The sequence below is a fragment of the Anomaloglossus baeobatrachus genome, chromosome 9 (assembly GCF_048569485.1).
Source record: "Anomaloglossus baeobatrachus isolate aAnoBae1 chromosome 9, aAnoBae1.hap1, whole genome shotgun sequence".
NCBI classification, from domain to species: Eukaryota; Metazoa; Chordata; class Amphibia; order Anura; family Aromobatidae; genus Anomaloglossus; species Anomaloglossus baeobatrachus.
Window position 1 is genome coordinate 202322795 of NC_134361.1, and position 27295 is coordinate 202350089.

A 27295-nucleotide genomic window follows, 5' to 3' on the forward strand; every position below is an offset into this window, starting at 1 on the left:
CGGTGACAGGTTGGAAGCTGTCCAGGGACCTACCACCACCCCCACCCACGCAATACACCTTGGGCGGCCCTTGGGACGGGGACGGAGCCGGGGCCTTGGGACGCTGAGGGCACATGGCCTTGAAGTGTCCAGGTAGGTTGCACTGGTGGCACCGTCTTGGTTCTGCCACGGGCCTGGAGAGGGGAGTTGAGGGGGACACCCCCTGCAGTCTAGGGGCAGGTGGGGCAGTCGCAGAATTCATCTTACCCCCTCTCCAGGTGCTGCTGGTGGCTGCTCTCCTGGCTTCCGGAGCCCGATTGTTGGTGTAGTCATCGGCCAGGGCAGCTGTAGCCGTGGACCCCTTTGGCTTCTGGTCTCGAATGAACTGGCGGAGATCCTCAGGGCAGTTCCACAAGAGTTGCTCCGTGATGAACAAGTCCAGGATCTCCGGTCCGGTGGAAAGCTGCAGGCCTTGGGTCCAGTGGTCGGCAGCTCGGGCAAGTGCCCGCCTGTGGTCAGCCCAGGAGTCCTTTGGTCCCTTCTGTAGGCTCCGGAACTTCTTGCGGTAGGACTCTGGGGTGAGGTTGTACTGTTGGATCAGGGCCCGCTTGATGGTGTCGTAGCCCTGATCTGCCTCAGCAGGCAAGTCCCCAAGGATATCCAGGGCCTTACCCCTTAAACGGGGGGTCAGGTATTTGGCCCACTGCTCCTTGTCCAGATGGTGCTGCAAGCAAGTCCGTTCAAAAGCAGTCAAGAAAGAGTCCAAGTCTCCATCCTTCTCCAGCACTGGGAAGTCCTCAACACGGACCTTTGGAAGTTTGGTGTCTTGAAGGTCACGTGTGGCTGATGAGGGCCGGAGCTGAGCTAGCTGCAGCTGGTGGTCACGGTCTGCCTGTTGCCGTCGCTCCGCAGCCTCACGCTCTGCCTGGCGCTCTTCACGCGCTGCCTGCCGCTCTGCCCTGCGCTCTGCCAGGAGTTCCTTGTAGCCCTCCTGGTCTCCAGCCTGGAGAAGGGCCATAGCCATTTGAAGAAGGCTATCCGAGCCCCCCAGGCTCGGTGGAATGGCACGTGGTGATCTGCGGCCCGCTGCGGAGCCTGGTGCTTCACTGTCCATTGCAGAGCGGAGGGCTGGCATCTGGCTCGTTGAGGACCCTTGGGTGAGCTGCTCCTCATCTTGTCCAGCAGTGCCAGGTTGTGCAATGTCCTCTGCAGAGCTGTTTTCTGGCGTCGAGCTCCTGGAGGACTCGTGGGCAACCTCCTCATTACTGTCCACAGCACCGTCCTCCCTCTCTTCGGCTCCTGCTTTAGCATTGGCCAGTTGCCTAGCTCTGCTCCTGGTGCCATCAGCCATTCTTGCAGACTTTTGGTCACTGACACAGAACTGACACCTGATGCCTCCACACACCTTACAGTATCTGCACTCTGACACTCTAGTGTTGAGCTAGTCTGAAGACCCCAGCAGCCACAGCTGCTGCAGGCAGTCTTTAGTGTCTGGGAGTATGGGTCTCACACTCACACACACTATTATCTCGATCCCACCGCTTGCCACCAATATGTCACAAACCACCGGGGGGGTCACTCAGAAATCCCCCGCGCTGGCTACCAGTACGTCACAATCGGGGGGTAACAAGTGGGGGTCACCCCTCCTTTATACCTCCCGACCGACAGACAGAGCACGTGACGCGCTCTCTAGCGCCCCTCTTATAGTCAGGCCAATTATGGAATTGCCCGACAATAAGCAAGGAGGCCGCTATACTACTTATGCCGATTATTGAAGGGTCCCCGGTGAGAGTAAGGTATATATTCCCCCGACCTCCGCGGGCGGAATATATAAAATCTCCCCGAATCTCACTGGCCTCCCCACAATAATCCTTGGCACAATTCGCTGCCACCAACCGATTTACGGTAACTATTAGCCGAACACACAGACGTGGGATTCAAGATCGAGATAACAGAACAGCCCAAGATTAATTATATAATTTAATCAGCCTAAAGCACACTAGAAACTACAATATATACAATAGGGAATCTACAGAATATACATATGTCAGAGTACAGTTACAATCAAAGCATGGGTTACAAACAGGCATACACAGTTCCAGCAGTTACCTTGTTGCGTCTGGCCACAGGGGGGCGCTGTACCCAGGTTTCTAGGATCCTTCCCACAGATGTTTCCTACACGTGCCCCCAGCGAAAAGAACCCTGGAAAATGGCCGAAGTAGGGTTATCAACCTGGGCAGATCCAGGTCCCCTCCTACCTTCGTGACCTCAGAGGGAGCACTGCTCCACCCCTGGCTGGAGTTATGGACAAAATCCACAACATGGAATATGGCCATAACTTTGCCTGGGAGCATCGTAGGCGGACGCCAATGCTCTCATTGTGACAGTTATGAATTTAGCTACAGAACGAGGGGACTCATGACCTGTCTGCCAGTTCCCCATTGGCTGATATCACGCCTGGGGCATTTCCCAATGTCCTGCTCCCATAAAAAGGGTGTGCCGGCATCGTCCGCATGCGGAGACACCATTTTTATGGTTGCCATATTTATCGGAAATATGGCTTGCGAGATATGAACCATTTTTTACTGGAGTCGTTCTGTCTGCTAGTTCCATAGCCTTGCTAATGAGATACAACTCTTGTTACAGGGTGACGGCAGGGAGTCATCCTGTGTCCATTGTTCCCACACCACCTCATCTCCATATCACAGGACATGGCCATGGAGGTGTAAGTGGAACACTGAGAACAAGAAGGGAGGGGGCACTGCCAGGGAGTGATGAGGGATTATGACTGGAGTCATAATTCACCTTCATATCCCGGGATTTGCCTCACACTCATTTTGACCACTCATTGGCAATATAACAAAGGTAATCGTCTTCTTCTCCTTCCCTCTTCAGTGCTAGTTTATGGGAAGCATCAATACAAGTTATTTCTGGCTGGGAGGCAGCTTTCAGCAACAGAAAGCTTCAGATTATTACTGTTTTTTTTATTCTTCTGGCTTCCGTCCAGGTATTTTATCCCCTTTTCACTACCATTTTTCTTATGTGTTTTTAATGACCTTGGTGTATTCCTTCATGGCTTCAGAGTTCCCTGTGAAACTGAACAGGAGCCATATGTGGTTGGTTCACGTAGGTTATCATATGGCTTTAAACCCTACAACCCGTGCTACTATAACCTATCAAATCAATGGAGAAGTCATCATATAGTGTACCCCGTATGTGTTACGTCCAGAGGTTCCTCTAGGAATATGGTTGGAATATTTATGGAGACATCAATGATTCACTAAATGCATAAGGAACATATATACGAGTATATATATAATCTGTACTCCACTGGTAGAGCCACACGGGCCACCTTTATGTGCCAGGCGGCACACTCAATACAACTCATGTTCCTCCTGATTGTCCTCCATTGCGTATGGTCAGCCCCTAAGTTTTGCACTCTGACCTTCTACGATGAGACCTTGCCACATGTCCTCACCAGCGTCATCTTATCCTGACGTCCTAATCCCCTTGAATCCTCTTATAAATCAAACCGTCTCCAGTGCTGACTGGGTATAATCACAAATTAATATGTCTTCCTGACCATAGCTATGACTAACACCAGGATTAAGTAAGAGTTTCAGTGTCTACTAGCTGATAAATAAGAACGACAGCAGATTATGGAAGGAAGAATCTACAGATCTCAGTGTTTCTTACAGAGGGTACTGGGGATGGCATTGGAAATGGGACTAGGTGGGTTTTCAATCTTTGGTAATGCCACCAAAAGTGGTGAACATGGTTGCCATTGATAATTGCCTATATCATTCAATGAGACAGAAAAGTAGGGGCTACAAAGAAACCCGGGCCCCTCATTATGGTGCTGGGTTTGGTCATCATGACAGTTGCCTCAGTAGAAAAAAAGTTGGGACCAACCATGGAAGGTCCTCCTATGGGTTTGATCATCATGACAATTATCTGCTAAGAAAAGGAGGTTTGACCAACCATAGTAGGGCTTCCTAAAATTTGGGTCATAATAACAATTGGCCTAGAAGAAAAAAGAACTGGGACCAACCATTGTAGAGCCTCCTAAAGTTTTGGTCATAATGACCAATAGCTTAGTGGAAAAGGAGATTTGACCAACCATGATAGGGCCTCCAAAAGTTTTGGTCATAATCGCAATTGGCTCAGTAGAAAAGGAGTTGGTAGGGCCTGCTATAGTTTTGTCCATTGTGACAATTGGCTCAATAGGAAGGGACTTTGGACCAATCATGCTAGGCCTTCCTAAAGGTTCGGTTATAATGATAATTGGCTCAGAAGCAAAAGTAAGTGGGACCAACCATGGTAGAGCCTCACGTTTTGGTCATAATAACAATTAGCTCAGAAAAGGAAATTTGATCAACCATGGTAGGGCCTCCATAATGACAATTGTCTCAGTAGAAAAAGAACTGGGACCAACTATGGTAGGGCTTCCTATAGTTCTGGTCTTGATGACAATTATCTAAGTAGAAAAGGAGGCTTACGCAACCACGGTAGGGCTTCCTAAATTTTGGTTTATAATGGCAATTGGCTCAGTAGAAAAGGAGCTGGGACCAATCATGGTAGAGCCCAGTGGCGTAACTACCGCGGTCGCAGCGGTCGCGATCGCGACCGGGCCCGGGAGGATAGGGGCCCGGCGGCCGCCAGGCAGATCAGCAGCCAGCTCCTGTCAGTGTGAGAGGAGCTGCGCTGATCTGTCACAGACCTCGCGGCCGGTATTTGACCCGCTGCCACCGCCGACACCGGGCCCCCCTCACCGGGCCCCCCTGCCTGATGTCAGCGGCAGCACCGGGGCCTCCTACCTGGTGTCAGCGGCTGCGGCGTCTCCCCCGTCACCGCGCACAGTAATGATGAAGCATAGCGCGGCCGGTGCCGCGCTATGCATCACCATTCTCCCCCTGTGCGATGACGTCACTCCCGAGCGACTGCTGTGCTGAGTGCACAGAGTGCAGGACAGGAGGACGCCGCCCGCAGCACCGGGAGAACGAGCAGCGGGGAGGACAGCAGCGGTGGAAGGAAGAGAGAAGGTGAGTACTTGGGGTTTTTTTTAATATAAGTGAGTAAACGGTGGCCAGAGGCTTGGGAAGGCAGTTCTGGGGAAGCTGCATTATTGTATATGGAAGCCTGGAGAGGCTGCTTTATACATGGAGGTCTGAGGAGGCTGCATTATATGTGGAGGTCTGGGGTAGCTGCATTATTATACATGAAGGCCTGGAGAGGCTGCTTTATACATGGAGGTCTGAGGAGTCTGCATTATATATGGAGGCCTGGATAGGCTGCTTTATACATGGAGGTCTGAGGAGGCTGCATTATATATGGAGGCCTGGAGAGGCTGCTTTATACATGGAGGCCTGTAGAGGCTGCTTTATACATGGAGGTCTGGGGAGGCTGCATTATATATGGAGGTCTGGGGTGGCTGCATTATTATACATGGAGGCCTGGAGATACTGCATTATACATGGAGGCCTGGAGATACTGCATTATACATGGAGGCCTGAGGAGGCTGGGTGCATTGTTATACATGGAGGCCTGGAGAGGCTGGCTGCTATATTATACATGGAGGCCCGAGGAGGCTGGGTGCATTGTTATACATGGAGGTGGTCTGGAGAGACTGGGTGCTATATTATACATGGAGGCCTGAGGGGGCTGGCTGCATTATACATGAGGCCTGGAGAGGCTGGCTGCTACATTATACATGGAGGTCTGAGGAGGCTGGCTGCATTATTATACATGGAGGCCTGGAGAGGCTGGCTGCATTATTATATATGGAGGTCTGGGAGGCCTGCATAATACAAAATGAAGGACACCTTATACATGGAATATAGGGGTGCCTTATGCATGGAGGAGTATGGGGCTGCATAATGCAATATGAAGTTTTATGGGGTTGCGTTATAATACATATAGGACTATGGGGGCTACATTATAATATATGGAGGACTATGGAGGCTACCTTATACATGGACTATGGGGGTGCATTATAAAACATTGGGGACTATGTGGTGCAGTGTAATATATGGAGAACTATGGGGTGAATTATAATATAAGGAGAACTATGAGAAATTCATTATAATAATTGGAGGGCTACTTTATACAAGGAGGACTATAGGGCTGCATTATAATATATGGAGGCCTATATGGTGCAGTATAATACATGGAGAACTATGGGGTGAAATATAATACATAGAGAACTATGAGAAATTCAAGATAATAATTGAAGGGCTACTTTATACATGGAGGATTATGGGGGTGCATTATAATATATGGAGGACTATGTGGTGCAGTATTATATATTGAGTACTATGGGGTGAATTATAATGCATTGAGAACTATGGGAAATGCATTATAATACATGGAGGACTATGGAAGTGTATTCTAATATATGAAGGGTTATGTGGGACCCTTTATACTATTTGGAAGGCTATGTGGGTGCCATTATTGTATTTGGAGAACTATATACAAGGGGGGACAAAGATACAAGCAGGGGATGGGAACGTTTTGTGCTGAGGGAAAAAGGCTCTTTTCCCTCTGCACCCAGCTTTCCCATGCTCTGCTATACATCTTCTCTCAGCACCCAGCTTTCCCATGCTCTGCTATACATCATGTCTCAGCACCCAGCTTTCCCATGCTCTGCTATACATCATGTCTCAGCACCCAGCTTTCCCATGCTCTGCTATACATCTTCTCTCAGCACACAGCTTTCCCATGCTCTGCCATACATCATGTCTCAGCACCCAGCTTTCCCATGCTCTGCTATACATCTTCTCTCAGCACCCAGCTTTCCCATGCTCTGCTATACATCTTCTCTCAGCACCCAGCTTTCCCAGGCTCTGATATGGGAAAGCTGGGTGCTGAGGGAAAGATGTATAACAGAGCATGGGGAAGCAGTGTGCCGAGGACAAGATGGATATCAAAAACTAGGAAAGCTGGGTGCTGATAGAGGGATTTCAGATCATGGGAAATCTGGGTGCTGTGGGTAAGAGCCAAGTGTCAGCATCATTATCCTGTACCCCAAGTGTCAGCATCATTATCCTTTACCCCAAGTGTCAGTGTCATTATCCTGTACCCTAAATGTCGATGTACGTGGAGGGGGGGCCCAGGTCTGAACTTTGCACCGGGGCCCATCAAACTCTAGTTACGCCCCTGGTAGAGCCTCCTATATTTTTAGCCATTATGACAATTAGCTCAGTAGAAAAGGATATTTGACCAACCACGGTAGGGTCTCCTATGTGTTTGGTCATCATGGCAATTGTCTCATAGAATAGGGGCTGTTACCAACCAAGATAAGCCTTCTATGGGTTTGGTCACTATGGCAATTGGCTCAGAAGAAATAGAGATGGCACCAATCAGGGTGGTGGGGATTCCTATAATTTTGTCCATCATGATAATTACCTGAACAGAAAAGGAAGTGGTACTAATCATTGTACGGCTTCTTTTGAGTTTGGTCATCGTGACAATTGGCTCAGTAGAAAAAGAGGTGGGACCAGCCATGGTAGACCCCCATGGCCACCACATAGTGTACTTTATCTGTGTATATTCTTGATATCATGTGTATAAACCCTAGTGATCTGTATTAAGCTGATCTACCTGAAATCTTGCTTGACTAAATATTCTTTTATCTTTTTCCAGGCGTCTTTCTCATTCCTTATGTCTTGATCGCCATCTTTGGTGGAATTCCGATTTTCTTCCTGGAAATCGCCTTGGGACAGTTTATGAAAGCTGGAAGTATTGCTGTGTGGAACATAGCTCCTCTCTTCCAAGGTCAGTCCATCTTATCAACATTTTTGGCCATGACCATGAAGGTAAAAAACTTTGTTCAGCTTGCCATTGTCTTAAGGCCCCTATACATATTAGATTAAAGTTGTCCGAACCCACAAATGTTAGTGGTACCAACCAACCATCAGATAACTATGAGGACCTCATATCTCTCTCTCGAAAGATGATGTTGGTAAGATTATGATTAGGCATTTTGACATGGGCTGGGAATGCCATCTTGGAAACATTAACGCACACTAACAGGACCATCTCTTTATTGGGTAAGAGTAATTACAATTAGTTAGGGTCTACTTCAGGGGTGGACATATCATTGGGGCTGCCTGTGGAGGCATCCAAGAGGTTGGGGGGCCCATTTCAACCCCCAAAGCAGATGGAACTGTGCATTTTGATGAGCTCCTGGTCTGCAAAGAGCTCATATATTGTTCTGGTACAAGGGTCTTTTTTTATCTGTGTCTACCCATGGGTCTTTTCTGATGACTCCCTCAATGAGGAGCCAATGGAAAGATGTTGGCGGTATCCCTTATTTTTTAAAGTTTAGCCAGAACCTGTTAAAGGATCTGTTCTAGAGGTTCTACAGCCAACAGTTTGAGGAGTTAACCCAACTTTTACAAAAAGGAGATAGGGGGCAAACAAGCAAGTTTTCCTGGCCCCAGAGGTTAGGACGTTCCACCAGAGAAGCCAAACCTCATTTTGTACTTCTCTTCCTAATATTATTCTGTTTGGGAACATGTGAGTCCGACAATTTGGGCAGATCTTCTTTTCTCCACCGATGATTAACGCGAATAACATTTCACGAGTGTCCCTTTCATATACTTGTTCTACACATTTTCTCTGCACTGTATGAAGTATCTCGTGACCCTAACCTAACGTACGTGAGCTCAGCGGAGCATTTCCAATTTGAGCAGGAATTGCATTTCCACCGCTTGTCTGACAAGGTTGTGTTGTACTGGCCCCAGGCGCTTTGTCGTTAATTGAATACATGTAATGGCCTTTTCTCATTACCTGTTCTATAACCCGGGCCAGGGCAAAACTGGTGAGATAAATGTGTGATCGGTGGGGATCTGACCTCTGAAAAGACCACCGATCGTAAGAACAGGAGCTCCAAAATCTCTTGTATGAAGGAAGTGTTAGTGAGCATGTGCAACCTCTACTCAATTATCTGTTACACAAAGGACTTTCGGCCACACGTTCTCGGGATTAGTGGGGGTTTCATCGGTTTGACGAAAACGATGACACATTTCCAACCCATCATGTAGAGTGGTGATAAAAGTTGTTTATGAGATAACTATTGCTTAATTTTTTATTTTCTCCTTTGTAGCGTAAACAAGGTATAGACTTGGCACTTGACTTAGCCCAAAGTCCTCCAATGATATGTGAATTAGTAACATGTAGGACACAACACGCCACACAATCATAAATTTACCTAATTTATGATAGTACACGTGGCATCCATCCATGGTGATAATAAGTAGATAACCTAACGGCTATCTGGCCTGGATCAGGATTTCTCAAAGTCGAAAAGGATATGAGTGTCTTGGGTTGACCTTGAGGACACTTAAGGTTACTTTGCACACTACGACATCGCAGGTGCGATGTCGGTGGGGTCAAATTGAAAGTGACGCACTTTCGGCGTCGCTCTCGACATCGTAGTATGTAAAGCATTTTTTATACGATTAACGAGCACAAAAGCGTCATAATCGTATCATCGGTGTAGCTTCGGTCATTTCCATGAATTGAGAAAGACCGATGTTACGATGTTGTTCCTCGTTCCTGCGGCAGCACACATCACTGTGTGTGAAGTCGCAGGAGCGAGGAACATCTCCAACCTGTGTTCCGGCCGGCTATGCGGAAGGAAGGAGGTGGGCGGGATGTTTACGTCCCGCTCATCTCCACCCCTCCGCTTCTATTGGCCGCCTGTCGTATGACGTCGCTATGACGCTGCATGACCCGCCCCCTTAGGAAGGAGGCGGTTCGTCAGCCAGAGCGACGTCGCAGGGCAGGTGAGTGCATGTGAAGCTGCCGTAGCGATAATGTTTGCTACGGCAGCTATCACCATGATATCGCAGCTGCGACGGGGGCGGGGACTATCGCGCTCGGCATCGCAGCATCGGCTTGCGATGTCGTAGTGTGCAAAGTGCCCCTTAGTGTTGGGTGTAATTGTGTCATGAAACCTGACTGTTTTGGGCAGACAAAGAAGAAAAACATTAGGCACAAATTAGTTTTTGAGGAATTCCAGTTCTATGGACCATTAGACTTCAGGTAGACATTGGTGAAGTATAAAACAGCTGCAGGCTTATGTTGGAGGAACTGTGTTGCCCCTACAGTACTGTGCTCATTTTCGGAGTTTGTTAAAGGGATTGTCCGCTACTTGGACAACCCCTTTTCATTCCCCATGTTTGCTTACATCTCCTGTGCTGGTGCCATTCCAACAGTGCTGAAAAGGCACCGGCACAAGAGGTGAGTATAGGGTTTTTTATTTTATTGGGGGTAATCATGAGGGTTGTTCTAGTAGTGGATAACCCCTTTAACACTGTACTGTGTGACTAGTAAGACAGTTCACTCTCCCACAATATCTGAATGTTGGTGATTCTGCTGAAAGCTGAAGTCTGCAACAGCATATCATACTGCAGACCATTGGATGATATTGACTTCCAATGTAAGAATATATGACTTCACGATTTCCAGTTGGGGGTGGTCCTATGGAACATTGTCCCATAACATCTGAACGTTGGTGATTCTGCTGAAAGCTGGTCTGCAACAGCATATCATACTGCAGACCATTGGATGATATTGACTTCACATATAAGAATATGTGACTTTATGAGTTCCAGCTGGGGTGTTCCTATGCAATATTTCAGGTGTTTTAGTCCATAACAAATCAGTAGAACCTCCTCCATCACACATGAAGGAACATTTCTATAATTAGTACGGTGCCAATGAACAGATTGTGTCCTTAGCTGCCCGAGCTGCGGTGATCAGCAGAATGCTTGGCCAACGCTCCTGGACTCATCCTCATGAGCATATGGCAAACTCTGAACAAAAGGAAAAAGTTTCTTTGCGTGCAATCTAATTAATTTATGGAAAAAAAAGTTGGTGAGCATTGATTCGCACTACCAGGTCCTATGGCCACATAGCCAATCCCTAGCTGCTGGATGGGAGCCTGGAGAGAACCGTCTCGTACCTCACGGAATCCGCGGCTCTTCTTTTGACATCATTGTTGTGGTGTAATGAATCTGTGACATCATGTCAGTTCGGCTAATCAAAAAAAAGAGCCATGGATGCCGGGAGTTAGAAAGTGATTCTCATCTGTCCAGCGGCCAGAGATTACTGACCTACCATACAGTGGCAACATAATTGTCATGCTTTGGATTTTATCCAGCCGCTTCTCTTGTGCTGTGGTCCGTTTTCCACTCCATTGGACCACAGTCAAGTTCAGTTGATGTCTTGGTTCTGAACAATTTGCCTCTGTGTTTACACGTTTTGTATTCATTGCCTTTCTGCCAGCAAGTGTTTCCTATGATGTAATTTGGTCTGCCTTCAACCGATGGGTGAAACTATTTAAAGCCTCCATGGCTTCCTTTCACTGCTGGTGATACTTCTGAAGTGGACCCTGCTTGGAACTATAGCCTGTTTCAAGACTTATACTTTTGGGTTTCCTTATTTTACTTCTGCACCTTCCCCTGGATTCTTTAGGAGGTACGAGGATTCTTTGATGGCCGCTTAGGAAGCAAAGGTCCGAGTGGTCATCTGAGTCATCCAGTTAGGATTCTTTCAGTCTGCGCAGGGACCTTTAGGGACTGTGCAGCTGGGACCTCCTAGTCTGTACAAGAACAAGGTAGGTCAGGTGCAGTAGCTTAAGTAAGACCTTATCTTTTCTTTATTTACCACTTTAGTGCGCCTAACAATAATAGTGCCATACCCTATTAGTTACCAAATAATACAAACTTACAGTACAAAATCAACACCACAGCTTATACTCAAAAGTCACCCAGGAAAGAAGTTGTGTAGGGAATGGTTCATGATTTTCAGGATAGAGGGTGGTAGTGAGACAACTCCAAAAGTTTAAAAGATATATTATAATGTTTAATAACTTAATCTGGATATCATTTATCCAAAATCTGATTTTAAGCTTGCCCTAAATCACCTATGAGAACCCCTTAATCTCTCAAAGTATGGCTGGTGATCAGAGATCTACGTGATTGACAAAGCCCATTGTGCGCATCATGGGCAACTCAATGTTATGGGTCGCAGTTGCATCCCATGACCTCTCATGAGAACCTGTCTGCATTTTTTAGAGTCCATCCAATATTAGCTTACGGGGTCATCTATCTCTGAACATGTCTCTGGCTCAGAAGGCTTTGATCATTCCAGCTTACAATATTATCAAAACTGCTGGGTAGGGATGAAACCCCTAAAAGAGGAGTTTCCTAGGCATAATCTGTAATGGGGCATGCCACCTAACTATGTGTTGTTATGTGAGAGGCAGAGGGACATCTGAGCCTACTCAAACATCCAGGCTCGGAAGCATTTGCTACGCCCAGAAGGTAGGATTTTTTTTAAAGGTGTTTTCTTTTGAAAACCACCCATTTTTAAAGACCCTATTGGGATATACAGTTTGTGCGTCATAAAATAGAGGTCAACCTTTCAAATTACCACTCTCTCAGACCCACATTGGAGAATATTCTCCTGTTCTGGACTCGTCTTATAAGGATAGCCCATTGATATAAATGTCCACCATATCATCTTACAGAAGCAACGTCCCCTGTCAATAGTAGATGTTTGTCAGGAGGGCCAGGGATAGAACCAGGGGCAACCAGCTGTTTTTTTTCTTCCAAAAAACAACATTTTGAAAAGGGTTGACCTTGATGAGACAACCTCATTAACTAATCTTCTACAGCAGCTGTTTTCATTAACACAAGTATTTTAGAACCAGGTCACTTCTCATTACCGATGCTTCAAACATCTTGGTTAAATTATGGTCTACCACTCCCAACAACCTGGTCCATCTGTTCATGCCAGGCAAAATTTATCATGAGGTTCACTTCCAGTCAACATTTATCATGAGGTTCTTAGAAGAAAATGTCATCAATCTGTATGAGCCTACTTTGTGGTGTCCACATTCGAGAGACTCCCTACTTTGCCAGGACCACATCAGGATGCATGGACCATGACTGGTTTTGTTTCGAAGACTGGTTTTCACTTTCCTCTTACTACTTTGTTTCTCCTCTACAGGAATCGGATTTGCATCAGTGGTGATTGTCTTCTTCTGCAACACGTATTACATCATGATCTTGACGTGGGGGGTTTACTACCTGGTGAAGTCCTTCACCTCAGTCCTGCCTTGGTCGCACTGCAACAACACCTGGAACACCCCAGAGTGCGTTGACATCTTCAGACATGATGACTGTAGCAATGGTACTGTCAACGCAACCTTCGGGAATCTGACCTGTGATGAGTTATCGGACAGGGTATCTCCAATTACCGAATTTTGGGAGTAAGTGATATTTTTATCAGTTGATATAATTTGGACTTTGTAAAGAAATATAGGGTTTAGGATATCCTAAAACATACAAGGAAGACAGCCATTTTGAGCGTATTCCAAAAATTAAAACTAACCATTACCGAGGGTTTATTTGAAGGCACTTTTATAATGTCACTGTATAGCAGTACTTAGGCATTTTTTTTACATTATTACTTATTTATGGATCTTTTATTGAAACTTTCGGCTCACAAAATGGTTTCTTCCTGTGTGTGTGTGAATAATTTTGGAAGTAAATGAGTAAAAGGAACCCTCCAAACAAAAACTGGAGGAAGCCCAGTGAAGGCACTCGTGGGGCAGAACATGACCTCAAGAGCACCAAATATGGAAGTCATCATGCAATCAGAGTCAGTTTTTGGATGGAGAGTTCCTTTACGTAAGGTGATATATTGAGAGAAGGTATGGAAGGATTATGTTATCCAAATCCAATTTATTATTTAAGACAGTATTGAGAACTCTTTAAGTAAACAAGATGTCCCCCATCGTGTGGTCTGGCCACTTATAGAATTGGGTTTTGGAAGCAAATCATTTCAGATTTTATTTATTTGGTCATTCAAAATGTCTAATAAGACCCATTATGGGAGAAGGAGATATTTTCATGGAGGTCCACTTATGGATAACCTCCTATCAGACCCTTGAATCTCCCACATGGACAAGGGAAGGTAGAATGGTGGACCACCAAGGAGCGAGGACATCTGGTTTACTGTTGTAGCTAATGATCAACGTACCCTCCGTGGTGTATTGAGATCATGCCATTGGCCAAGCACCATCCACCCTGCAAGTGTTACTTAACCAATCTGCTGCAATGAGGGTCTTGAAAATCTCAGCAGCAAAGAGGTTAATATGCGAGTAGATTGGTGGTTCGCGGGAAAATGGAGAGGTGACAGGGAATGCGGGGGCACAGTAGGAGGAGATTGCAGCATGATTTGAGACATATAACATTAGTGCCATGATATATATTCTAGGCAACCATGACTATATATTACAACTGTGGGATTAGTGATGCCATGGAGATAGCATGTTCTTCCATCAACTCCCCATGTCAGGCTTGGGCAACTCATGGTTTTCCGGTTGTCATGATACTACATGAATCAGCATGCATTTCCAGCCAGAAGAAACCTTGTCCTACTAGACAACTGTAGGAGGTCTAATGTTCAGTACTAAAAATAAAAAAATTATAAGCAGGGGAGTGACTTTTAGATAGGCAAAGGTAGCAGACAAAAGCAGGCCCAAAGTTCACTCCACTTTATGAGAAGATACCAGTAAATGGCACGATATAGACGGGAGCCTTCAAGATTTCGAAGTTCTAGGACATTGTATTTGGAGCTCTCAAGATTTTGAAGGCAAGACACATTGTTGTTGTGGAGCTCTGAGGCCATAGACATTGTAGATTTTGAAGGCCTAACATATTGTTTATGGGAGCCTTCAAGATTTTGAAGGCCCGACACATTGTAGATGGGGGACCTCCAAGATTTTGAAGGCTCTGCACTTTGTATACGGGAGCTCTCAAGGGGGCCATAAAAGATTTCAATGCCAGGCTCATTGTAGATGGAGGAACTTTAAAGATTTCAACACCCGGCTCATTGTAGATGGGGGAACCTTCAAGATTTCAAAGGTCTGGCACATTGTAGATGGGGGACCTTCATGATTTCAAAGCCAGGCACATGGTAGATGGGGAGGACCTTCAAGATTTTGAAGGCTCAAGATCAGGCACATTGTAGGTGAGGGGGCTCTTCAAAATTTCAAAGCCAGGCACATTGTAGATGGGGAACATTTACGATTCTGAAGATCAGGCATATTGTAGAAGGGGGGGGCTCTTTAAGATTTCAAAGCCAGGCACATTGTAGATGAGGAACCTTCAAGATTTCTAAGATCAGGTACATTATAGATGAGGCGGCAATTCAAGATTTCAAAGCCAGGCATATTGTAGATGGGGAACCTTCAAGATTTCTAAGATCAGGCACATTGTAGATGAAGGGCCCTTCAAGATTTCAAAGCCAGGCACATTGTAGATGGGGAACCTTCAAGATTTTGAAGTCCCAGCACATTGTTGACGGGGAACCTTCAACATTTTGAAGGCCTGGCACATTGTATATGGGAGACCTTAAAGATCTTGAAGGACAAGCAAATGTTAGATGGGGGGCTTCAAGATTTTGGAGGTTTCCTGACCAACCTCAATTACATATACTTTTGAATTCAAAGGTTGAATTGGCCATTGGCTTATCCCATAGATGGATAGATTAGTAAAGCAGCTCTGAAAGGTTTTTGCCAGTTTCTAAACATTATGGAAGCTCTAGGACAAATTACAAAATTGGTATCCATTAATATTGGTTTAATCTATACCGTGGTTACCTTCATTTTGCATGATGCCCACAATACCCTATAATAAAGCTAGTCACAGATTTGTGTTTTTTCCAAGGTCTTGTCGTAAATGTAGAATTGATTATATGTTGTCCATCTCCGAAGACAGACCACTGGTTCATGAAAGAAACTATAGAATCCCCTATTTATGAAGCTATATTAGAAGATGTCTGGTACATCTAGTCCCCAAAGTCCACACAAATAAGGTTGTTTTTGTGACTTGTGCCCAGATAATACTGCCTACAGTGGGATATATAAAGGTTTTGTGGCTCCTATTTGGCAGCATGATATCATTTTACGCAAATGCTCTGAGTTCATGTAAGGTCTTGAGTGTTGGTTCTAAACCCTCATGCTAAATCCATAAATCAATAGGATTTCTGTTATGGCGAAACATGGAGTCTTCAGGGCTGCAAGGGCATGCTTGTACCATTAGTACCTGAATAACTGGTTTGTGGCTGCTGTTTGGCAGCATGATATCATTTTGCGCAAATGCTCCGAGTTCATGTAAGGTCTTGAGTGTTTGTTCTAAACCCTCATGCTAAATCTATAAATCAATAGGACTCCTGTTGTGGCGAAACAAGGAGTCTTCAGGGCTCCAAGGGCATGCTTGTAACATTAGTACCCGAACAACTGGAAAGTCTCCGATTGCCTAAGCCTGATGTCAAATGCAGGATTAATGTAAATAAAAATGTCAATGTGAAATTTTCTAATTTTTATTTTTTATTTATTTTTTACTATTTTTGAATTGCTAGTATTTTTTTGGGAACATCGTCAGTATAATTGTAGTTTCCCAATGTCATGTAGTGCTTCACTTCCTGTACTTTTGTACGTTTTCTTGCTATGATGTTTTTTTGCAGTGCTGCGAGCGAGTGGTGATAGGGGAAGTGTGCCCATGCACTGCGCCCCAGCAAACCCAGGACAGGAGCGGATCAAATGGCCTCTCGCTGGCAGCTGCAGGGTGGGATGGTCTTGTTAGCATGAGTCTGAAACATGTGAGCTTGAAAACAGCCTATCCCATTTTTCATATTATTATTATTATTTGATTACTCTGTGTACCTCCTCCCCCTCTTTTCTTGACACGCGGTTTCTTGGTGATGTTCTAAGACAATATTCTGAGACCCAACAGATTCCTTAAAAATCAGTATAAAATATAGTAAAAATATAAATAAATAAAATAATTTAAAAAAACCCTCCTCTGAACTCCTCCCCCTTTTTCCTTGACACACGATTTCTTGGTGATATTCTAAGGCAATATTCTGAGACCTGACAGATTCTATAAAAATCACTTCCAGTTTAAAATATAGCAAAAAAAATAAATAAAATAATTTAGAAAAAACTCCTCCCCCTCTTTTCTTGACACGCGATTTCTTGGTGATGTTCTAAGGCAATATTGTGAAAACTGACAGATTCCCTAACAATCACTTACAGTTTAAAATATAGCAAAAAATGAATAAAATAATTTAGAAAAAACTCCTCTGAACTCCTTTCCCTCTTTTCTTGACACGCGGTTTCTTGGGGATATTCTAAGACAATATTCTGAGACCCAACAGATTCCTTAAAAATCAGTATAAAATATAGCAAAAATATAAATAAATAAAATAATTTAAAAAAACACTCCTCTGATCTCCTCCCCCTTTTTCCTTGACACACGATTTCTTGGTGATATTCTAAGGCAATATTCTGAGACCTGACAGATTCTATAAAAATCACTTCCAGTTTAAAATATAGCAAAAAATAAATAAAATGATTAAATAATACCTCCTCTGAATTCCTTCCCCTATTTTCTTGACATGCGGTTTCTTGGTGATGTTCTAAGGCAATATTCTGAGAACTGACAGATTCCCTAAATATCACTTCCAATTTAAAATATAGCAAAAAAATAAATTAAATAATTAAGAAAAAACTCCACTGAACTCCTCCCCCTCTTTTCTTAACACAGTTTCTTAGTGATATTCTAAGACAATATTCTGAAAACTGACAGATTCCCTAAATATCACTTCCAATTTAAAATATAGCAAAAAAATAAATAAAACAATAATTGAAAAAACTCCTGTGAACTCCTCCCCCTCTTTTCTTGACATGTGGCTTCTTGGGGATATTCTAAGGCAATATTCTGAGACCTGACAGATTCTATAAAAATCACCTCTGGTTTAAAATATGGCAAAAAAATAAATAAATAAAATAATTAAGAAAAAACTCCTCTGAACTCCTCCCCCTCTCTTCTTGACACTCGGCTTCTTGGTGATGTTCTAAGTCAAGGCAATATTCTGAGACCCAACAAATTCCCCAAAAATCATTTCCAGTTTAAAATATAACAAAAAATAAATAAAATAATGATTAAAAAAAACTCCTCTGAACTCCTCCCCCTCTCTTCTTGACACTCAGTTTCTTGGTGATGTTCCAAGCCAAGGCAATATTCTGAGACCCGACAGATTCCCTAACAATCACCTCCGGTTTAAAATACAGCAAAAAAAATAAATAAATAAAATAATTAAGAAAAAACTCCTTTGAACTCCTCCCCCTCTTTTCTTGACACGCAGTTTCTTGGTGATGTTCTAAGACAATATTCTGAGACCCGACAGATTCCCTAAAAATCACTTCCAGTTTAAAATACAGCAAAATAAATAAATAAATAAAATAATTAAAAAAAAAACCTCCTCCCCCTCTTTCCTTGACATGCGGTTTCTTGGTGATATTCTAAGGCAATATTCTGAGACCCAACAGATTCCCTAAAAATCACATCTGATTTAAAATAGGGCAAATAAATAAATGAAATAATTAAGAAAAAACTCCTGTGAACTCCTCCCCCTCTTTTCTTGACACGCGGTTTCTTCAAGATATTCTAAGGCAATATTCTGAGACCGGACAGATTCTATAAAAATCACCTCTGGTTTAAAATATAGCAAAAAAATAAATAAATAAAATAATTAAGAAAAAACTCCTCTGAACTCCTCCTCCCCCTCTTTTCTTGACACGCGATTTCTTGCTGATTTTCTAAGGCAATATTCTAAGACCCAACAGATTCTATAAAAATCAGCTCCAGAAAATTAAAATAAAAAATAAATCAAAAAAGGAATATAAAATTTTGCGCTATTTAAGAAATTAAAACATTTGTTCCTGTCACACTTCAATGGAGAAATGAAAGTGGATAGTAAGATTTAACCCTTTGTATAGAGTAAAGGTCAAATAGTAGAAACTTTTTTTTTTATTTTTAATATAGTAAATGCTTTTATATTAGGAAGTTGATCTACTTGATCCCCCAGGACCTATACGCCGTTAGTAGAGATGAGTGTATCCGATCTGTAGACACCGAGTGTCCAGGTCTCGGATTCGAACACAGACTAAAAAAAGAAAGTCTGTGCACGAGTTCGAGTAATGTTCATATGTTGATAAAGTTTGTTGAAAGGCTGCAATCAATAAGCTTTATTGAATGAGGAAGTTGCCTGTCTGCTGCTGTGAGCAATAAAGATAAAAAAATTGACGCGGGCTCCCCCCCATTTTTGATAACCCATTAAGCTAAAGCAGACAGCTGGGGGCTAGTATTATCATGCTGGGAAGACCCCCTGGTTATTTGGCCCTTCCCAGCCTAAAAATAGCAGCCCACAGCCACCCCAGAAGTGGCACATTACATTAGATGTGTCAATTTTGGTGTTCTCCCCAGCTCTTTTTTAGGCTGGGAGCTGCCAAATAACCATGGACCTTCCCACCCTGATAATACTAGCCCCCAGTTGTCTGTTTTATCTTGGCTGGTTATCAAAAACAGGGGGAGCCCACACAATTTTTTAAAATATTTATTTCAATAATTTAAAAAAATGGCATGGTATCCCCTCTATTTTTTGATAACCAGCCAAGGTAAAGCTGACAGCTGAGGGTTGCAGCCCGTAGCTGTCTGTTTTACCTTTGCTGGTTATCATTCTTTATTTATTTATCCAATATTCACATTTGTTTGCAGGGCAATTGCAGCCCCATAGCCCTTAATATAACCATTTTACAGCCGTTTTACAGCCCACAAGTTTGGGTCTCCATTACTTATATGGGGTTTGGGTCAGGTCCGGGTCCCGAATTAAGCTTTCATTTAAACTCCGGCCAAACCCAGTCCTTAGCACGAATTATATGGCTCATTCACAGAGCCAATACATGTTAATGTTTATGTGGAAAGTCACTGACTAAATCTCTAGTGGACCCAATGATATTATGATATCTCCAATTTTTGACTCTCAGGTAGTATAATGATGGTAGGAGGAATATTACTAGAATTAAAAGAATTTCCACTTTTTTTTTCAGAAACAGCGCCACCCCTATGCACAGGCTGTGTCTGGTACTGCAACTCATCTCCATTTACATGAATGGAAAAGATCTGCAATACCAGACACAAGCATGGAAGAGTGGCACTGTTACTAGAAAACAAAGTTACCCCTTTTTATTTAACCTTTGCCAACCCATTAGCTACAGCCGCACCTTAATGTTGGTTATGAATGGAGTGGTAAAAAAAAAAATAAAAGGCTAGTACTGCAGAGATGCCATCAGATACACACTAAATCACCAAGGCACACAATGCCTTGGCGCATGAAAGACTTTTACCATTTGTCCATTTATCATATTGATAGCAGCTGCGTTACACAATGGGCCCAAAACGCGTTGGCATCTACTAATATTTACAAATCTTCATGCCAAGCTCCGATCCGGAATGAATGAATATTACAAATATAATGAAGACTAAGAGTCTTTTTTTTTTTTTTGAGAAACAGCGCCACTCCTTACTGTAAGTGTTTTCTGGCACTGCAGGTAAGCCCCATTTAATTAAAAGGGGCCAAGCTGCAATATGTGATCAAGAGTGGTGCTGTTTTTGGGAAAAAAAAATAATTAAAAACTAAAAATATATATATATATATATATATATATATATATATATATATATATATATATATATATATATTTTAATTACATTTTAATTTAATTATTATTTTTTTATATAGATATATATTTTATAATTTTATATATAAATATATATATATTATATATTATAAAAATATATATTACATATCTTATAAATATATATATTATATATTTTATATATATATACATATATATATATATATATATATATATATATATATATATATATATTGTATATTATAAATATATCTATATATATTATATTATATATATTATATACAGTGCCTGCAGATTTAGCAGGTTTACACTTTCGGAATTAGCTTGGCATTGTGACATTTGGACTGTAGATCAGCCTGGAAGTGTGAAATGCAGCAAAAAAGAATGTTATTTCTTTTTTTATTTTTTTTTTTAAATTGTTAAACGTTTATTCAGAGGGTCATTTATTATTCAACCCCTCAAACCACCAGAATTCTGTTTGCTTCCCCTAAAGTATTAAGAAGTATTTCAGGCACAAAGAACAATGAGCTTCACATGTTTGGATTAATTATTTCTTTTTCCAGCCTTTTCTGACTAATTAAGACCCTCCCCAAACTTGTGAACAGCACTCATACTTGGTCAACATGGGAAAGACAAAGGAGCATTCCAAGGCCATCAGAGACAAGATCGTGGAGGGTCACAAGGCTGGCAAGGGGTACAAAACCCTTTCCAAGGAGTTGGGCCTACCTGTCTCCACTGTTGGGAGCATCATCCGGAAGTGGAAGGCTTATGGAACTACTGTTAGCCTTCCACGGCCTGGACAGGCTTTGAAAGTTTCCACCCGTGCCGAGGCCAGGCTTGTCCAAGAGTCAAGGCTAACCCAAGGACAACAAGGAAGGAGCTCCGGGAAGATCTCATGGCAATGGGGACATTGGTTTCAGTCAATACCATAAGAAACGTACTCCACCGCAATGGTCTCTGTTCCAGACGAGCCCGTAAGGTACCTTTACTTTCAAAGCGTCATGTCAAGGCTCGTCTACAGTTTGCTCATGATCACTTGGAGGACTCTGAGACAGACTGGTTCAAGGTTCTCTGGTCTGATGAGACCAAGATCGAGATCTTTGGTGCCAACCACACACGTGACGTTTGGAGACTGGATGGCACTGCATACGACCCCAAGAATACCATCCCTACAGTCAAGCATGGTGGTGGCAGCATCATGCTGTGGGGCTGTTTCTCAGCCAAGGGGCCTGGCCATCTGGTCCGCATCCATGGGAAGATGGATAGCACGGCCTACCTGGAGATTTTGGCCAAGAACCTGCGCTCCTCCATCAAGGATCTTAAGATGGGTCGTCATTTCATCTTCCAATAAGACAACGACCCAAAGCACACAGCCAAGAAAACCAAGGCCTGGTTCAAGAGGGAAAAAATCAAGGTGTTGCAGTGGCCTAGTCAGTCTCCTGACCTTAACCCAAATGAAAACTTGGGGAAGGAGCTCAAGATTAAAGTCCACATGAGACACCCAAAGAACCTAGATAACTTGGAGAAGGATGGAGGAGTGGGCCAAGATAACTCCAGAGACCTGTGCCGGCCTGATCAGGTCTTATAAAAGACGATTATTAGCTGTAATTGCAAACAAGGGTTATTCCACAAAATATTAAACCTAGGGGTTGAATAATAATTGACCCACACTTTTATGTTGAAAATTAATTAAAATTTAACTGAGCAACATAACTTGTTGGTTTGTAAGATTTATGCATCTGTTAATAAATCCTGCTCTTGTTTGAAGTTTGCAGGCTCTAACTTATTTGCATCTTATCAAACCTGCTAAATCTGCAGGGGGTTGAATACTACTTGTAGGCACTGTATATATATATTATATGATTATAAATATATAAATATATATATATATATATATATATTTTTATATATATATATATATATATATATGTATATATATATATATATATAAAATGCAGTATAACTGTGCACATATATTTAAGACACCTTGATAGCAATAGTTAGGATATTTTTTATTTCTTTGCACATTTTATTGGGTAGGAATTTATAGGACACTTATAAAATGAAAAGTTTATATAGATATGACCTTCGCTATGAAACTTTAAAGAAACGCCCAGTAAATTACTTCTAGGAATAGAAATCTCCGAGCAGTGCCAAAGGGGCAGGAGCCACCTTTGGTTCGTAAAGTCAACCATCTATCGCGTCAACTAGATTTCAAGACTCCTACCCCATCAAAACAGAGGTGACAGCCCCCATTTAACTCCCAAAACTGGACACCCCCTTTAACACGCCCGCCAGGCCCACATATTCTAGTCTTACTGTTTGAACCTGTTTCTTGTCTGTCCCGTCTCCTTCTTTTCCACCTCACACATCCTACTTGAGCCATCACCAAGAGTCCATTAAGGACTAACATAGAAATGTGTAACTACTGCCCCCTATCTTTAAAAAAAAAAAGGAAGAAAAATGGATGCTCACTGTAATCATTCTTCCAGGAACAAAGTACTGAGACTTTCCAGCGGTCTGGATGATGTGGGGTCGATAAACTGGGAGCTGCTCCTGTGTCTGCTCGCCTGTTGGGTTCTCGTCTACTTCTGCGTCTGGAAGGGAGTGAAGTCTACTGGAAAGGTAAAAGTTATTGAGATGAAAAACGCGTTGAATTACAAAACCGGTCTTTTTTGACCATTGCCATGCTGCCCCCTCTAATAGGTACCAAAATGATGACCACAGTGTTGTTACCCAACTTTATTATATATAATTAAATGCCCACCCATAATATTGTAGACTATTCAGCTCAGATAGAGGCATCACTAGGTTGGAACCCAGTATACGAGATACGCCTTGATGCTGGCTGCTGGGCTCAGCTCAGATAGAGGCATCACTAGGTTGGAACCCAGCATATGAGATACACCTTGATGCTGGCTGCTGAGCTTAGCTCAGATAGAGGCATCACTAGGTAGGAACCCAGCATACGAGATACGCCTTGACGCTGGCCTCTGGGCTCAGCTCAGATAGAGGCATCGCTAGGTTGGAACCCAGCATACGAGATACGCCTTGACACTGGCTGCTAGGCTCAGCTCAGATAGAGGCATCACAAGGTTGGAACCCAGCATACGAGATACGCCTTGACGCTGGCTGCTGGGCTCAGCTCAGATAGAGGCATCACTAGGTTGGAACCCAGCATACGAGATACACCTTGATGCTGGCTGCTGGGCTGAGCTCAGATAGAGTCATCACTAGGTTGGAACCCAGCATACGAGATACGCCTTGACGATGGCTGCTGGGCTGAGCTCAGATAGAGTCATCACTAGGTTGGAACCCAGAATACGAGATACGCCTTGACGCTGGCTGCTGGGCTCAGCTCAGATAGAGGCATCACTAGGTTGGAACCCAGCATACGAGATACACCTTGATGCTGGCTGCTGGGCTGAGCTCAGATAGAGTCATCACTAGGTTGGAACCCAGCATATGAGATACGCCTTGACGATGGCTGCTGGACTGAGCTCAAATAGAGTCATCACTAGGTTGGAACCCAGAATACGAGATACGCCTTGACCTTGACGCTGGCTGTTGGGTTCAGCGAACCTAGCATACAAGATACGTTTTGACGCTGGCTGCTGTGCTCACATAAAACTGGCCTTTTTTATACTCGGAAGTGTCTCAATTTCTCCATTTATTTAGCAGCAATTCAAGTCTAAGTTCCTATATAATTAAATACGCATAAAATAGTAAGTTATATTCAGAATTCTCCTCTAGTCCTCGCTTTGGCATTACTTCTAAGGAAATAAATGTAAAAATTGAGACACTTACGAGTATAAAAAAGCTTATTTTATGCGAGCCCAGCAGTCAGCGTCAAGGCGTATCTCATATGCTGGTTCCCTACCTACCTTAGTGTTGCCTCTTTCCGTTTTAAATTTAAAGATTGAGACACTTAGCGTATAAAAAAGGCCAGTTTTGTGCGAGCCCAGCAGCCAGCGTCAAGGCGTATCTCATATGCTGGCTCCCTACCTAGTGTTGCCTCTTGCTGTTTTAAATTTAAAGATTGAGACATTTAGTGTATAAAAAAAAGGCCAGTTTTGTGCGAGCCCAGCAGCCAGCATCAAGGCGTATCTCATATGCTGGCTCCCTACCTAGTGTTGCCTCTTGCTGTTTTAAATTTAAAGATTGAGACACTTAGTGTATAAAAAAGGCCAGTTTTGTGCGAGCCCAGCAGCCAGCGTCAAGGCGTATCATTTTATTTAAGTAGAGATTGATAGATTATAGTTTTTTTCACTTAGTGTAAAAGTCACTGTTCTCCTGAATCCAGCGATGTTTTTCTTTTGTTCCTGTGCCTCGCCATTCCTAAGATACGACCCTCTCTTACCTGCATATCAATCTAGTATTTTTAGCCAAGTAGGTGTGGTCCTTAATTGTTTTCTATTGGTGTATTCTTAAGGACCATGCCCACTTGGCCAACAAGACTAGATTTATGTACAGGGAAGAAGAGGCCATATCTCGGGAAAGGAGAGGCGCAGGAAAAAAAGGAAAACATCGCCGGATTCAGGAGAACAGCGGCTTTTACACCATGTAAAAAAATACATGTTTATGAAAAGTGACAGGTCCCCTTCAGCTGTACAAACTCATTAAATACGATGACTTTTCAAGCAGATCTGACATTTTTAAAGCACTAAATATTGGCAGTCACTATTTAACAATGCGCCTGTGCCCAGTTTTACGTGTCAATGCCCAGTTTATAGCTGCCAGAAAGGATTATATACCATAGTAACCTTCAGAACGATAAATTCTCTGTAACTTTCCACAAACAAGCAGGGGTGGGCTAGGCGGGCATGCAAAAAAACTCGAACAAGACAGTGATTGAGGCAGAGAGACAAGTCTGTGTATCTGACGCTGCTGCTCATCCAGATCTTGCTATAGATAGAAAAAAAACATACAAAAAAATCATTTCACATCACAAACCACACACAGCTCTGATTTATGTCATTTCTCGCACAGTTGGTGCTATTTTAGTCTTGTTTAGTACAGCAGAACATTCACTTGGAGAATTGAAAAGCAAGTTTACAACAGGGCGACTTGTGGGCACTGCGAATCCTGTTACAGTCAATACTGCTGGCACTGTACCATGCTGGCACTCGCATATGCCAGGCTGTTCACACAAACATATACTGTGCGGTGCCGAGGAATTAACCCATGACTGGTATTAGAACATTCCACTCAGTCCTTTATTTAGTGATAAACCAGCGAAAAAAAGGCCTTAGGCGATTTTGTCGTGAATTGTTTTACGTTATTGGCGGTATTGTGAGCCCCGGAAGGCAGCACATGATAGAGGTCTTTCCGGCAGGTGGACAGTTTTCAATGAAGGGTCTCTCAATGCATGGTCTGCATTGTATGTGGAAATGACAACGAATGGAAATTTCCACTACCTGATATTCATGTAAAACATTGGAACTAAATTTCCATCATCATCCATAGTATGTAGGTGTGTGACATCGGTCGGAAAATTGAAGCCCCGGGGTATAGATGAAACAAGTCCCTCCAAAACCATGACCCATGTATAATTCTGATGTCTTCATATGTGAGAAAGGGGCCTTTTGGTCTTCTGACTCCTGTGGCCTCCTCCTACTCCTTCAGACCCCTATGACTTCCTCCTCTTCCTCAACCACCAGACCCCTCCGTCCTCTGTCTTCAACTCCAGACCCCTACATCCTCCTCCTTCAATTCCAGACCCTTATGTCCTCCTCCCCTCAGACACCTACGTCTTCCTCCTCTTCCCCAGAATCCTACATCCTCCTTCTCTTCCCCCAGACGCCTATATTTTCCTCCTCCCCCAAATTCCTAAATCCTCATCCTCTGCGCCAAGTCCATTACGTCCTCCTCTAGACCCCTATGTCCTCTTCCTCCCTTCCCCTAGACCACTACATACACCTTCTCCAGATGCCTATTTCCTAATACTGCTAAATATCCCTACATTTTCTTCCTCTTTTCTCTCCAGACCCCTGCGTCCTCTTCCTCCTCCTCCTACAGACCACTACGTCCTCCTCCAAACCACTATGTCCTTCACCAGACCCCTATGTCCTCCACCAGACCCCTACGTCCTCCACTAGACCCCTACATCCTCCACCAGATCTCCTACGTCTTCCACCAGATCTCCTACATCTTCCACCAGATCTCCTACGTCATCCACCAGACCCCATACGTCCTCCACTAGACTCCATATGTCCTTCACCAGACACCATACGTCCTCCACCAGATGCCATACGTCCTCCACCAGACCCCCCTACGTCTTCCACCAGACCCCTACATCTTCCACCAGACCCCCTACATCTTCCACCAGCCCCCTACGTTCTTCTCTAGACCCCCTACGTCTTCCACCAGACTCCCTAGACCCCTTATGTCCTTCTCCAGACCCCTATGTCCTCCACCAGAAACCCTTATGTCCTTTACCAGAGCCCTACATCCTCCACCAGACCCCTACGTCCTCCACCAGACCCCTACGTCCTCCTTTACACCCCTCTGTCGGTTTCTTATCTTCCATGAAAACAAAAGGATCATGTATTGGCCATTAAAATTCCCACAGGCCAATCCTTATCTCCCCTAACATTGTCTGTTGGGAGAGAGTTGGGAGACCAATGTACACAGATGGTCAACCAGTCCTCAAGTAATCTGTGGGTTCATCTGACTTTTATCTAAAGGTGTATGGGAGCCCTTAGTGTGTTTCTGTGCATGGTGCCTACGGGTGTC

At 43.6% G+C, this 27295-nt stretch overlaps 1 protein-coding gene across 1 annotated transcript in view; it reads left to right on the top strand.

The window, feature by feature from the left end:
- Window positions 1-27295, top strand: part of SLC6A8 (solute carrier family 6 member 8) — a 69875-nt gene that overhangs the window by 14482 nt on the left and 28098 nt on the right. Inside the window, exons 2-4 of the mRNA XM_075324264.1 lie at window positions 7621-7752; window positions 13000-13261; window positions 23053-23185. Of these exons, the coding sequence (XP_075180379.1) occupies window positions 7621-7752; window positions 13000-13261; window positions 23053-23185 (527 nt within the window). The remainder of the gene's footprint in view (window positions 1-7620; window positions 7753-12999; window positions 13262-23052; window positions 23186-27295) is intronic.